This window comes from Lepidochelys kempii, chromosome 4 (genome assembly GCF_965140265.1).
Source record: "Lepidochelys kempii isolate rLepKem1 chromosome 4, rLepKem1.hap2, whole genome shotgun sequence".
Lineage (NCBI taxonomy): Eukaryota > Metazoa > Chordata > Testudines > Cheloniidae > Lepidochelys > Lepidochelys kempii.
In genome coordinates, this window is record NC_133259.1 from 18,841,451 (window position 1) to 18,857,489 (window position 16,039).

General features: G+C 42.0%; 1 protein-coding gene across 12 annotated transcripts in view; it reads left to right on the plus strand.

Moving 5' to 3' along the window:
* Positions 1-16,039, plus strand: part of PTPN13 (protein tyrosine phosphatase non-receptor type 13) — a 186,926-nt gene that overhangs the window by 72,595 nt on the left and 98,292 nt on the right. For all 12 annotated transcript variants that reach the window (XR_012158461.1, XM_073340606.1, XM_073340600.1 and 9 more), the window contains exons 5-6: positions 2,208-2,393; positions 5,504-5,597. Coding sequence is in view for 11 of the 12 variants with exons in the window: in XM_073340606.1 (XP_073196707.1) it covers positions 2,208-2,393; positions 5,504-5,597 (280 nt within the window). In the remaining variant the exon portion in view is untranslated. The remainder of the gene's footprint in view (positions 1-2,207; positions 2,394-5,503; positions 5,598-16,039) is intronic.

The following is a 16,039-nucleotide window of genomic DNA, read 5'->3' on the forward strand; positions in this document are numbered from 1 at the left end:
TTTTGGGCTCCACTTCTGGGACTACGCCCAATCCCCGGTCCTTTATATGTTTGATGGTCAGGATTTGAAGAGTCCTAGTGTGGGTAATGACACTAGATTCCATAAAAGGGAAAGACTGTGACTCTACTCCTGCATATGCAGCGTCCAGCAGAACAGGGATTATATGGGAGAGAGCAAACTGTGCTCATTAAAAGGATGGATCATCTGCTCCCATATGCCTGAGGGGGTGTGCGTTGCTACACAGCAGTTCTGTAACCCCTGGCTCAGCTCTGGCTGTGGCATATAATATACCCCCTACTATAGACTGCTTCTTAATTTGTCTCGTGTATGTGTAACATCAGTATAGATTGCACAATGTTTTTGTAATGGGGAAAGTGCTGTGGGCTTTTCCCTTTTCCTTCATTCTCAAAATCAGCTGACCTGCTCTACTTCATAATCTGAAGAAATGGGAGAAAGAGGGGGGTGGAATCACCCTGAGGCAGAGACCAGGTATGGATAATTTCAGCCCAAAAGGTGAATGTTTTAGAAAGTTGCAAGCTACTGAAGACAGAAAGGTACAATGGAAACATGGAGGGAATTGGCTATAGCTGTTGTGAGCACTTCAGCTACTTTAAAAAGAGAATCAACTGTTGTCACCCTAGAATAGAGCAACTTTCATCTGGTGAATTTATCTTACCCCTCCTGTAAGTATGTGGTAAGTGCTAGTAGCTAACATTCCAGTAGAGCTCAAAGATCTACCTTTATAAAAAGTTAAAATACTTAAATCTTCACCATTTAATTTGTCTTTAATCCTGGAAGCTTTTCCATTGTAACACAGATGTAAGATGTACAATTTATAAATCTTTGTTGATGTTCTTAGCCGATGGATATGTTGTTTTAGGTTCTTTGCTGTGTATCAGGTTTCATGCAAGAATGATTTCTGTGATTCGAGAGAGAGAGAAAAATTGTTCCCATAAAAAAAATGTACTGAAAGACAATAGTGCCTATTAGTTTGTATATGGTAAAAGCCTATATCAATGCTGTATGTTAAATGAGGCTGATGCTGAACAAATTTTTATAGTAAGCTTAAAAATAAATGGAAAGAAATACTGTGAAACTTAATAAAAGAAGTACTTGTGGCACCTTAGAGACTAACCAATTTATTTGAGCATAAGCTTTCGTGAGCTACAGCTTATGCTCAAATAAATTGGTTAGTCTCTAAGGTGCCACAAGTACTCCTTTTCTTTTTGCGAATACAGGCTAACACGGCTGTTACTCTGAAACCTGTGAAACTTAATGTGCTCAGTAAAGAACAACACACGACAAGGCATGTATTTCTTTGATAACCGCCCACCTTGGGTGCATAGTGAGACACAGTGCTGAAGGCCAAGTGTCTACAGTATCTGCAAAGTGGTGTTATCACTGACTACTGCATAGCTTGGAGTGTTATTCCACTTAGAATATGATAGGATTGACTGTTTGGATGGGAAGAAATTAAGGCTAAGTAGTTCCCAACCCTATGGGTGTTGTCCCATAATTGCAGGGCTTCACTTATTTAGCCAATTACTTTGCTCCCTGAGTCCTTACCCTTTTCTAATAATATCTAAAAACTTTTCTGGACTCTGGAAAGGATTTTTAAATATTTGATAATCTTGATAATAAATGCCATCTCCAATATAATTGCTAGCCATAAGGGACTTGGCGAGTCAATCCTACACCTTTCTGGAACATGAAAGTACAAATCCATTTGAAGTAAAATCTTGGACTAGCTAAAGGATTATGGAAGCCTTTTTAGTACACTTGTCAGATCTCATCAGCAAGTTCCTGCAACTACTGTCTCCAGGCCCCTTATGGTTAGCATTTACAATGAATATAGCTATTATTCAAGACTGTGTTTTAAAAATATTAATTAGCCCTAATGTCCTTGGTAGACAAGTATTATTATACTCAGTTTACAGATTGTGTGAGTAGTCCAAGATGAAACAGGCTAGTGACAGAGCCAGCATTTAGATCTAGGATCCTGAATTGCAGTCCCCTGGATAACCACTAGATCATACTGCTTTCCCTACCAATGAGATGTGTTTGAGATGGAGCATATCGGGTGGAATTTTCAGAAGTACCAAAATGAATTAGTATTGCAGCTTTAGAAAATCAAGCCATTTGCATATGTGTTTGATAGATATTTAAGTGTTTTGTTTTTTTTTATTCCTCCTTTCCTTTGTAATCAGCCTATCAAGCTTGGGGATCACCTAAACAGCATACTGCTTGGCATGTGTGAAGATGTCATTTATGCCCGTGTGTCTGTACGGACAGTTCTGGATGCCTGCAGTGCCCACATAAGGAACAGTAATTGTGCACCTTCTTTCTCATATGTGAAACAGTTGGTTAAACTGGTTCTGGGAAGCCTCTCTGGGGTAAGTGTTTACAAGCAGTTGAGCAATAACTGAGAATTGCAAAAACATAGTGAAGAAATTGGTTCAAAGTCTCTCTCCAACCAGTCTTGCTTCTTGTTTGTAATTTTTTCCAACTTATATTAAAGGGACGCTCAGTCTAAAAATTACACTTCTGTCTGAATGTATTTTACCTGCTTTTATCACAAGCAGCACCAGAAAGAGCAATTACTGAAAGATTAACGGAAAACATTGTGTTCTCTAATTTTTGTTAGTTTACTTTATGCATTTGGCAACACTATATATCGTCACTTTTGCAGTTTCCCTAATAAGGTCAGTTTCTCGTTGTGTTGGGTCTTCCACACAGTAATGGGAAGACACATTTTTTTAAAAATAGGAAATTGTGATTATAACAAAAATTTGAATAGATGCTATGGGGCAGGTGTTGAACACACTTGTTTTAGCTAACTGGATTTCGCATATGCTTTTTAAATTCTGTTGTGGACAGTTGTTTATTGAAGGAAATAAGGGAATCTGTCACCAGACTTCTGAGTTCTTCTGAGATTCTACCCAGCTGTCAGCCATTATTACTGACAGGGAATTCATATTATTATGACACACGCACTTGCTATTTTCATATGTAAAAGAAACTACATTAACTTATCTCACAAAGTTGCCATTCCTGACTGGCAACCTCTCCCTTCGCTACAATGTTACAACATATTCATGGGCTGGTTAAATAATTTTAGGACTCTGAATAGAAATGGAACTTACTAACTGTTAATGGTGTCAAACAGTACTTCTCCCAGTATTTTTCATTTATAAATTATCTCTAATGGCAATCAGACAACTCAAGCAAAGTATTTCTAGAGAATCTTGGATACTGTGGTTCTGATTCACTGCTATGTTACTACAGTATTATACTGCTTCAACCCTTTGGAACTCAATGAGTTATTACACTGGTGTAAAAATGGCTCCCTGGACACATGCCACCAGTATGATCACAGAAAAGTACATTGCTTGATATCCTGTTTCTTGTGATGGGAGAGTCCAGTGCTGTAAGGGCCTTTCTAATCTGGTTGGTAAATTGCTGCATGAAGAGATACGACTCTGGCTCAGTTGGATCTCCAGCCGTCATTGATTCCATACCCACGGGCCCTCCAGAGAGAGTGCTGTGGGGCATACTCTGGTCTCGGTCAGCCTAAGCATGGCAGCTGAATCTGTCTCTCTCCAGCGATCATCAATGTGGTATCTGCGCTCCTCCATGGTAACTCAATGTAGCTGTTCTTCTACAATGCAGAGCAAGAGGCAGTAATTGAGACAATCAGGCCCCAGCAAATTCAGAGCTTTTAAAATAGGATTGGACTGTGACCTAGATAGAGCAGAACCAGTAGAGTGCAGAGCACTAGTGTGAGTGGTCTTGTATGATGTCTCTTCCTTAGCAGGTGAGTTGATCTGTGTTGTATCAGTCTTAATTGCCATGTGGCTTTCATAGTGAGTCCCAGCTAATACTGCATTAGAGTAGCATTAGCCTGGAGGCAACAAAGATGTAAATGACTTTCACCAGCCCTTTATCTTGGCCAGCATCGGTGGAAAAGATAGTAGTGGCTGAAAATGCTTATCTGGAAGTTCCAGGATCAAAGGTGAATCCATCAAAAGCCCGTTTGGGCACCATCTTAATAAGTGGGAGGGGTGTTAAAAAAAAAAAACTTCAGTTGAGGTGTTGCTTGTTGAGATTCTGCTAGTTCTTGTGTTTCCCTCTACCAATCAACATCACCTGTGTTTTGCCTGAACAGAGTCTTAGCCAGCTATCTTTCATCTGTCTCCCTGTTTCACCAAGTCATTGGAATATCTGAGACTACACTGTTCACACTAAGCAAGAAAGGAAAATAGAACTGGGTATCATCAGAATGTTGGTGACCTCATGGTGCAGTTGTTTTCTTTATGCATTGGGCTAGTCTTCACTCCCCAGTTTCATTCCAGTGTACGCAAATAGGTCCCGTTGCTGTTTGTTTCTGTACATATCTTTTGAAACGTTAACTTAATGATGTACATACACTATTTATATATGGAAACTATGCTGCTCTTGCTCAGGATTATATAGAGCATCCAGTTTAGAAATGTGTTCCTGTACATATCTGTTGACCCTGATTAGGCATTGTTGTACTGTAAATGTTTCCTCTTGAACTGTATAGGAAATCATCCATTGAAATGTAAAACATTTTAAAATGTCATTGGGTGCATTTACTTTTTAAAATATTTTGTAAAGGGTGAGCGGGGAGATCACTGATTGAATCTATTTAATATTAGTTGGGGTGCATTGTAATTGTACTAGATAGAAAGTAGCTTGATTTTTCTCAAGCTTCAATGCTAATTCCTTAGTTAGTTTCTAATTTACAGAAAGGCTAGGGTAAAAATTATCAGTGCAATTTAAAGAGATTCTTTGAATTATTTGTGTGCAAGTATCCAGAATCAGATAAATATATGTATTGAATTAACTTTTTTCTAAAAGTGTGGAAGCTGTGATAAAATATCTCAAGAGTTGGAATTTCCTTTTTTGTTCTTTGAGTTATGGAAACACTGAAGGAAACACTTTTCTGAAATTATTAAAGCTACTGTATGGGCATCCAACGTAGCTACTGTGGGTACCAGCCTAAAATATCATCCATAAGCTTGCATTTAATAGTAGGTACAAACCATAACTTGGCAAATTAACCCTGAAAATGCACATCATGGAATATCTAAAGCTATTTTAATTCTTCTAGTTCCAATTTACTGTAATGGAACATATTTGTGTTGTAGATTTATGGAGTTATTTTCTGTTTATTTGGGGGGGGGAAAGTATGCCAAACATGTATTGAACAAATATTACTAAAGTGATACTAATAAGGGAAGGGTTCCTAAAAGATAACCCTGGGGGAAATCCAAATTGATAATCCCAATTCAATGAAGAAATTCTGAATTTCCACAGACAAACTAATGTAAATATTGGATATTACTTCTGTTGAACGTTTATTTGCCTGAGAAAGGCAATGTCCTGCTAAATGTGCTAGCCTTTTGTCCTGAAATATCCAGTCTTCATGCTAACATGGTCTTTTCAGAACACTTGACTTTGTATTACTGCCTGTTTACAGGTCGATCAGCTTTCCTGCAATGGAGAAAGAAAATTACAGACAGACAGAAGCCAGGCCATTCGGGATAGGCTGAGAGGGAAGGGACTCCCCACAGGTAAATGCTCCTTGGTGGTCAAGATGATGAAAGCCTTGTGGAAGAAATCTAGGATTCTTAGCCAGCCAAAAGCCTGTCCCATTGATAGCAGGTGAATAAGAATTGTGTAGAACATAATTTTTAAAGACATGCAATCAAACTGAGTGTTGAGCTTGGGCTCACTCACGTGCCAGGTATCTAGAGTGAGATATCTGATAAAGAATAATTAACCACTGGAACAATTTGCCAATTCGCCATCACCTGAAATCTTTAAATCAAGACTATATGTCTTCTAAAAATTATGTTCTCGGTCAACCAGAAATTATGGGTTTGAACTAGGACTCATATTTTTCCTGCATTGTACAGGAGTCCAGACTAAATTATCATAATGGTCAATTCTCGCCTAAAAATACATGCATGCAAATGTAGTATCTCGCTACCAGCAGTTACTGCTCACTTCTCAAACAGGGAATAGACACAATTGCTTAGATTTATCATTGCACAGAAGGTATATAGGGTGTTCAACTCTTCACATGTTACTATCAGTCTTTGCCCATCTGCCACTACCAAACAGGGTACAAAAGTATTTTACTCTCTGTTGTTCAGCTCTTATATATTTTACTTTTGTGTTGTTTAAAAAACATAGTAGCCTGGAAGGGATTACAAGCATCAAGATAGCTACTAGGATCGCCAGTAGTGCTAGAAACTACAAAGAAGGCAAAACTAGGCTGGACCATGGCCCTGCAACTGTTCTGTACTGACTGGAGATTCAGGGCTAGGTGCTGAGAGGGAATGGTAGGCTGCTCTTCCAAAGAAGTTTCTCTTAAGAGCCTTCCTTTGCTGATTTTTTTTCCTGCTGTCCTCTATAGGCAGTATGCTTTAGGAACAGTTAATGATGCAGTATCCCTTCTGTCTCACTCTCGCGCGTGCCCTACTATCACTGGTTTCTACAGCCATAATATAGTACTGTACTTAGTACCTTAGTTTTTTTGCAACATTTGTTTGTTTCCCTACCACCACAAGAAATATAATTGTCCTTAACTTAAAATCTCTTCTCAAGTGAGTGTGTATTTCCTATTTGTTTGGATTGTTCCTTTTTGTTCATATACACACAACTTATAAGACTGTCTTTAGCAGAAGTAATTTTATGTCTACAGTCTTAAGCTTTGTTGTTAACATAGTTATATATGGGTTTTACTGCTTACCTTCAGAGATTGGTACTATAACAAGCCATCTTGTTATAGCATCTTCATGAGTTTCTGGCTCAGTTCTAGTGTGTAATAGTATCTGTTTAATTTCTAGCATGTCCTCTCTCTAGGGACTATGTCTTGTATTTGCAGGGGAAGGATGAGCTAATCTAACAGGTGTTTTCCCACTGTAACCTGTGTGATTTATTTGTAAAACAACATAGGACAGGATATTCTTCCGCTCACCCTGCTTTCTCTGCATCACTCGGTACATATGATACCTGCTCCTCTGAACTTGTTGAGAAGGGAATTTTTAAAAAAATATTTACTCAGAAAGTTCAGCTGAAATGCAGCATCTGGCTCCGAGGTTCTGCAGAGTTAAAGGTTTGGCTGGCCACTTTGCCCTCACTTGGCTTCATAACCTGCGTTGTATGCTCCAAGATGCCAAAAATAACAGGATTCTTTTAGTGCTGATTTATCTTGCGGTCTCCTGGAGTGAAGAAGAGTGTTCATTAGGATTTCCTTGAGGTGGAAGAGTCGACGTTACACAGCCACTCTCTGTGAGCAAGCTCACCACCCTCAGGTTGGTAAGGGATCTCTTGATCCAAGTCAGTACTCCTCTTCTGTGCTACGTCCCCCTATCCAGGGGATGTCGCATTGTCTAATGAGCCCGTGCTATTTACACCTCCACACGCACCAAGTGCATGTAGTGCTTTATGGAGGGTGCTGGACTGACAGCCCTGGAAACTAAAGTCCTCTATCCACAGAGCAAGTACATCATGGTAGCAGCAGGTACTGTGGTGATAAGGCTCATATAAGAACCTGGTTAAATAGAAAGTAGTGTATAGTCCTCACTTAACGTACCTCAACCTGAGAAGGAGGAGTGACCATGTGATTCAGTGACTATGTCCTTTCAGTCCTTGCCCTTCTGTAAGATCTTCACCAGCAATGCAATTGTAGGGATTTTTGTGATATGGATGTGGGATGAGAGGTTGTTGAGACCTCCAGTATATTTCATAGAGACCACCAGCCAGCTTTCAGATGGACCAGGTTTGAGCCAGTTATACGTAGGTGATGAAATGCTCACTGTCTCGTTATAATTCCCTGGAGCCATTCCATTATGCAAAGACCTAAAGTGTTGTTCATCCTTCCCAAGATTACAAAATATCCACCTCTCAAACCACACCACAGAAAGAGAGAAAAGAAGCTTTCTGAAAAAAAGAGTGAATGAAAGAGAAGAGAAGATAGGAAAAAATGAATAAGCAAAAGAAGTGGAACCATCCTTTGGCTCCCATATGTTCAGATGACAAGCACTTAGAATGCTTTGGGTGCTGTATAAATGCTTGACATCATTTTGAATGTCCAAGCGTCACTGTTGTAGAGTGAGCAAAATCCATTCACCTCCCTCAAAATCTGACTCTCAAAGGATTAATTCAAGAAATAGTTCTTGAATTAATAATAATTCAAGAAATAGTTATTCAAGAAATACTTCTCTGGACAGATGGTGCTATCAACTTGTGAGAGTTTATTTCAGCTACCAAGCCCACTTCTGTGCTAGGCTGGTGTTATATGGATAAGGTTCCCCCTGGCTATAAAAACTTTTACTCCTGGGGGGATTCTGTGTGACTGTACACCAGCAGAAAATGCCCCATCCCTCCCGCCCCGCCCCCCGCAGAATTCCTGTGCTTCCCTGCAAAAAATGGCAGGGAACCAAAGGGAAGCTGCGTGTCAGGGGTGGGAGGGATTCGCACTTGGAACCAGGGTACCACTGAGCCCACCTGACCCACCAGCCTGAGCTCCCTTTACACTGTACTGCTGTGATAGGCTCTCAGTCCCCTTCCAGCGCACACACAGGTGGAAACACACCCAGCTGCACCTTCACACAGATGTTGAGATCCGCTCTGCATGGGAAGGCTCAGCTAAGGAACTGCCCAGTTACTCAAGTGCACACACCCCTTAGAAGGGTCAACCCAAAATTATACCGTCTTGCACTGCACAGAGAACTGTGCAGCGTAAGCTGATGAAATTCGCTCCCTCTCTCAGTTCTGTCCTTGTTTCTCAGGTGTTTCCAGCAATCTTCTCAGGTGGGGAGTCCGTGAAGAAGAACCATGATGATGTTACTCCCCAGTCTTAAATAGCTTTTGCATATGGTGGGTACCCTTTGTCTCCAGGCTTAGTTGGTTCCCATGCCTTTCCGTGGAAAAACACTGGTATTCCAAGATGGAGTCCAGGGCCGGGTGACTTGGTCACATGTCCCTGTAGGGCCACAGCAGCTATGTCTAGGAGGCTGTTTGTAGCATCCTTAGGAAGGCTCACTGATGGGAGATTAGCATCTTCTAAGACCTATTGTTCTCCCTGATGGCCCTTCCTAGCTAGCCATCTAGACTGAGTGCATTCTGCCTGGTGGGCGTTCTCCAGGTCTAAACACATTTGTAATAGATGCATAGACAATATTCCTAACCTCATGATCCTTGCATACAAATAGGATAATCATATTCAGTAAATCCTAACCTTTTCAATGACATCTCACATGACTTATCTTCTATAAAATACATCATCGTTATGCCATAATCATATCATAACAATATCTCTGTGAAGAATATGGGGCATAGTGTCATAGAGGTGACCACGGGCTCAGTTTTTTGGGGGGATTGCCCCCCCAAACAGAGGTGAGGCATGGTGGGCACGCAGGGTTACGTGCCACTGCCCTCTCCCCCTCCCCCGGCCCCTCGTTTCTGCAAGCGCGGAGCTGCCCAGCTGGAGGAGGCTGTCTCTCAGCTCTGCGGACTGAGCAGCTGAACGCCACCTCCTGAGTCCTAGTGCCAGTCATGCTCCCCTTCCGTCTGCTGGGAGCCTTCCTGTTTTCTGTACAACAGCGAGCGCCTGGGGCGGAGCTGGGTAAGCGGGGGAGGAAGAGCCAGTGGGGTGGAATAGGGTGGGGGAAGGGAATGTGGGAGTGAGGGGAGGGGGGTGGAGAAGAATAGGGGAAGCGGGAGCCCAGCATGCGGCATCCCCTCAGCAGCAGCTGGGGCTCCCCCGTTAAGTAGGCTCATTGAACCCTCACCCTGACAAGCCCCATCTCCCCCCACCTAGACCCCTCTGATGAGCCCCTCATACCCAGACCCCACTGATCCTCAACCAGCTGCACCTGGACCCCCACCCATCAAGCCCCACTCCCCCAGCACCTGGACCCGCCCTATTAAGCCCCCCACACCCAGACCTTGCCTGCTGAGCCCCAACCACCTTCTCCTGGATCCCCCGCAGAGTCCCACTGTCCCTGCACCTGGAACCCGCCAACGCGCCCCTGTGCATCCAGATCTCCCACCGAGCCACCCACACCCAGATTGCCCCCCACAGAAACCTGGATCTCCCCACACTAAGCCCTTCCACACTTGGATCCCGCTTGGCTGAGCCTGGCCATTCACACTAGCACAGAGAGGCAGGGCCCCGGGCTGTTTCTGGGGCAGGCCCAGCCCTTACACTGTGTCAGGGTCAGGTGCAGCCTCACTGCCGAGTCCCTGCAGGGCCGTCCCTACCCATATGCAAAGCACGCAGCTGCGTAGGCCACCAGGAAACTTGGGGCACCACATTTCCTGGAGCCCTGCGCAGCTGCGTCCTGCTCCAGCCCCTGCTCTGCCTCTTCCCCATGGCCCCTGCCCCTGGTCCGCCCCCACCCCACCCCCACTCCCCTGAGGCCTCCAGCAGCGGTCGAGCCTGCACTCACTGGTGGTGGTAAGCAGAGCGACCCGGCCTCAGCCCGCTCTGCTGGTGAATACTGAGGGGCGGTTCCCCCCTGCCCACCAGCCCCCTCCCCCGCGGAGGCCTGGGGCTTGTCTTTTCCCCCTTCTACCCCCGTGGAGGCTTGGGGCACCAAAATGGCTAGGGACGGCCCTAAGTCCCTGTACTGAGGAAGGTGGGGGCTTCAGGGTGATCTCCCATCTCAAGGCAGTCAGGGGCCTGTGCTCCCCACTGCCATGCTAGAGCCACATTTATTTCTTGACAAATAAAATTTGCAGAATTTTAAAATATTGTGCCCATAATTTTTAATTTTTTGGCCAGAATTCCCTCAGATGTAAAAAACAAAATAACTGTGTTCTTACTATATTAAGTCCTTTTTCCTTCCCTGTCTTAAGAGACGAACCCAGATTCCTTTCTTTTCTCCGTCTGTTGGCTGCTTGTCCTGCTCCCATGCTGGTTTTCCTGCCTGGTCCACATTGTGTTCAAATCTTGAGTAATCTTTTTCTTCTGCCTACGGTGCATGCCCTCCAGATTCCCAGTGTCTTCTCCCGATCCTTCACCTCCTGGTGCTAGCTTTCAGTTCTGTTCTTCAATACATCTTGCTCTCAACACCATCTTCCAATTTACAGGTTCTCCTTCTCTTTGGTAGCTGCTGTACCTGATTCCCACCGTATTCAGTTCCTGGGGAATACGGAATCAGGATAGTAACCCTGAATGAGAATAATTCTCGGTTCCAATTTGGCATTTAACCATTTAAAAACTAGCAAGGAGCGAATCGAGATGATAATACAATAACTTACTGAGTGACAACCAGACTGCAGGAGACTCCAGAGAATTTACACCTTTGGTATTTCTATTTTTATAGCTATGTTCCTTGTGGTGGTTAGATGTTGTTTGTAATTATTAGAATTGGGAGCACTGGCTGTTGGGAGTCTGAAAGGACAGGAAACAGGAAGGAGGGGGGAGGAGTTGAGAGGCTGGGAGAGAGTGCCACAGAGGGTGCAGCAGCAGCTTGGAAAAGAGGTTTCCACTTCGAAAATAAAGTCCTGTTGAAGCTTGTTAGTACCTTAACTGGTCGATACAACAATTCCTATCATTGGTACTAATTCTGTCAATATCAGTGTAGCTTAGCTTCCTTTAAGGGTAGAGCTTCCAGCCTCTGGCAAAGCAAGTACTTGAATTTAGTACCAATTACATTAATGATAGTCCTGGAGTGAGGAACTTTGAGTAGAAAGCCAATATACAAATGTGCTTTAGAAAAGTAAATAAAGGACAATGTTGTCCTATCTCCTTTTTATATTATACAGTTTATCATTTGTGCGGACTTGAGACTGAATTGTTCAGTGTGGAAGTCATTAGGAAAATTTGTCACACATGGAACTAATATAATATATAGATGTGTCACAAGATATACACTATCAGCTTGAGAATGCTGAAGTGTTGTTATGCACAAATAACTAATTTCTGTTTCCAAAGACAGAATTCATGAATTAGTAGATTGATGTGCTGAATTGAGAAATATGCTTAGGTTGACATTTGTCATGTAATTTCCAGATCTTTCTGCAAAATCTTTGAAAACCATTGGCCTTTTGATCAGTTCATAAGCTACTTTCCTCAGTTCAAATCCCAGTTGCCATGACATAATAACTACTGCTGGGCAAATATCTCAAAATATTTCCCACTTCAGTTGTATAAATCAAATATTTTTGCACTCCTAAAATGCATAGAATGTTTTTAGCATTTTCTTTTTCTACGTTGTTACTCCTTTAAAAACAAAACAAAAAACTATTGCTATTTTTTTTAAAATGTGAATATTCACTCCAATAAAAAATTGAATTCACTTTACCCGGTTTGTCTTTGCTACTCTTTTAGATTCCCTGTCCATTAATATTAATATCCTAGTGAATGAATTTCTTGGCAGGGAAAGTGGGAGAAATAAACTTCAAGTAAATATTGGGAAATATTTGCAGATAGTGAGTTTTATACCCAAAACCATGAGTATTCATGCCATGGACCTATTTCTTGGCTGTCTGTTCAGCCACCAAGAAACCAAAAATGCAACCTGATTTTGTGTCCCATCTAAACTAATCTATGAACCATCTGTGCAGAGCCCTTTTAAAGTTACTGGGGTTTCAGGCACACTCAGGAGCCCATCCACTCACTTATTTAAATCAGGTCCTATTTGTTGAGCTCTAATTGTTAGGGAAATCTTGGCCATGGTCCTCATCTATTTATCTGCCATGTTGAAACTCTTATCACTGGGCTGTAAGAGCAAGAGGGAGGAGGAAAAGTGTCTCTTGGAGGATTGTCTTTTTCTCTTTAAAGATGCTTCCTCTGCTTGTTTCTTTTCTCTTTCTTCCCATCCACAAATTTCTCCGACTTACCATTGATGTGTTTAGGATGCTAAGATCAGTGAGCTGTAGCTCACAAAAGCTTATGCTCAAATAAATCTGTTAGTCTCTAAGGTGCCACGAGTACTCCTTTTCTTTTAACTGGGGGTGGGTTATCCAGCAAACTCTCAACCCTTGACTACCCTAAGAGAATATATGGCCACTGTATAAAGTGAGCAATCATTTCTAAGGGACTCGTCAAAGTGAGCAGCCTTATCTTTGTGTGTGCCTGAATGTATTACAGTAGAGCAGGAAATGATTCAGCAGACCTGGATGAAATCTTAGGTGTCGACACTCTCCATTGAATTGCATGCTATAATTACAAGCTGTAAAAATAGCAGATGCATCCGAAAGGTGATCATTAAAGTGTTTATAACATCAAAGGAACAAATGAGATGACATTTCTATATGAAAACTGTACTGCTTAATTAGTGGTCTCCTGATTATTTTTTTTCTTTCATTTAGCCACTCAGCAAAAACTGTCAGCAAAAGTTTGTAATGTATAGCTGTGCCTGTTTGTTCGGGAAGCAAGGAGATTTTTTTTAATAACCTGTTTTAGTTCTTTTATTGAGGAGAAGAAAAGGCAGCAATCAGTCTGCAAAGAAATCAAATTACTTAGTGTCCTCCACATATTTGAACTGGCATAATTCATTCTAAACTGTTTCCTGCTAAACCCAAGTTTATTGTTTTTTAGAGAACAGTAAATATGGCTGAGTAGTTTATTCAGAAAGTTATTCTCTGGCACTGTCATCTTTTTTTCAGCATTAAAAAACCAGAAATGTGTAGGTGGAGAATATCTTCATGAGTCTTGCAAAACAAATAGCAAACCAGTAAAGGATTTGAAATCCAGGCCATTTTTTCTTATTTGTGTCACGGTAGTGCTTTGAGTTCCCAGCTCAGATTCAGGTACTGTTAGGCAAACACATAGTAAGAGATGGTGCCTTCCCTGAAGATTTCAGAACCTAAATAGAGAAGGCAGACAAAAGGCAAGGGAAGAAATAGTGGCAGATATGTAAAATGACTTGGTGCTGGAACTGACCAGCTGTGTGACCTTCGTCAACTTTTGGTATCCTTGGATATCAAGAGGGAAGCGATGTGACCATTTAGGCATTAGTCCGAGAAGAGCAGGTATCTCTCTCATATCTCAGAGAAAAGAACAATTATCCAATTAAATTCTAGAAGGGATACTGAGAGGGCTAGTGAGGTTAAGCACCAAAATGCTGCTTGGTGAAGTGTTAGAAGAATAAATTTCTCAGCTACACAAAATCCTGGAGTTCTTTGCTTCCTTTATAACATCTGTTCTAGTGCAAAACATGAGCAGGGCTAAAAGGTTTGCATTCTTGCCACTTTTTACTCTCAGCTCTTCAAAGGGTAATTTCTCCCAGCTCATGTTCTCTACAAGGAATGCAGGTTTCAGAGTAGCAGCTGCGTTAGTCTGTATTCACAAAAAGAAAAGGAGTACTAGTGGCATCTCAGAGACTAACCAATTTATTTGAGCATAAGCTTTCGTGAGCTACAGCTCACTTCATCGGACGCATTCATCGGAATGCATCCGATGAAGTGAGCTGAAGCTCATGAAAGCTCATGCTCAAATAAATTGGTTAGTCTCTAAGGTGCCACTAGTACTCCTTTTCTTTTTACAATGAATGCAGTAACTTTAATCTGTTACTTGGGATTTCTCAACAACAAAAAAAAAGGGTGCAGGGAGGGGGGATGTTTCCAGCAAGCAACCCCCAGGCCACATCTGACTCATTATCTCCTTTCTGGCTCCCAGTCTGCCCCTAAGAGATTGTACATTCAGCTTCTTCTAAGAGCTTCCCCCTCTCATTTGAGTGACTAGCTGCTTGTTTTGTGACAAGGATTTTTCTGTTTGCATCCTGCAATGATAGCTGGTCTGGGAGATCTTTTTAAACTTTAGTGTAATCACTTCCTCTTTACAGAGCTTCCAGTGCCACACTGATAGCTATGTATAGACAAAAGATGTAATCATATGCCTGAATAGGAAAATATATTTTATGTTGGCCAGAAAAAAAAAAGATAGGGTAAAGTGTTTTAAAAGGCTTGAACTAAATTCACTCAATGAGAATAAATATAGCCTGCATTCTAGAACTGTCAGATAAACTGCGTTGACAGCATCCACAGTTACATAACATCTGATCAATTGCCTGTACTGCACAGTTAATGCACCGCTGAAGGCAGACTAATGTATGAAGTTTGTTTAGGGCCAGAGTCTGGCACTCATGCTTGGAGGGAAATCAGTGAGACTGCTTGGAGAGCATTGTTCTACTTAGTGTGAGTAAAGATGGCAGAATTTGGCCTTTCGGTAGTAATTGTACCACAGAAATTTGCAAATGTGGATATCGTTGCAGGGGAGTTGCAGAGTCAATCTCACTCTTTTTTCCTAGCTCAATGACTATTCATTGTCATTCATAATGACCTAATGGTCATTGGGACAGGGAAAGCGAATGCTTGTGTATCCTAGAGGTTAGGGTATTCACCTAGCATGTGGGAGACCTAAGTTCAAATCCCTTCTTTGCATCAGGCAGAGGGAAATTGAACCTTGGTCTCCCACCTCCCAGGTGAGTGCACTAACCTCTTTGCTAAAGGTGATAAGGGAGGCTATAAGCTGCTGCTCCTTCCCCCCATCCCTGACATCTAAGTCTTCCAAGGGTAATTTGAGGGAAAGGCTGAGCGGTCTATCATACGTACTTATATGATCAACATACTTATATGGTCAACAATGTAGTACCTGAATGCCTCACAGTTATTCATGTGTTGTCCCTGCAATGCCACTGTGAGGTAGGGGAGTACTATCCTTCCATTTTATGAATGGGAAACTGAAACAGAGAGCAACTAAATGACTTACCCAAGGTCACACAAAATGTCAGTGGCAGATCAGGAAACTGAAACTAGGTTTCCAGAGTCCCAGTCCACAAATGTAACCACCAGACCATCCATCTTCCATTTCCTGTTAATAATTTAGATTTAGGCTAAGAAGTTCACAGTAAGCATGTCATCTTTCACTCTACTTCAGAGGCACAAAAGTGCACAATCCTGGTCTTATCCAGCCAAATTCCCTTTCTTCTCTGTGTTGGGTATTTAATCCTCATATGTGGCTTTCCCTCATAATCTTTCCAGTATTTTAAAG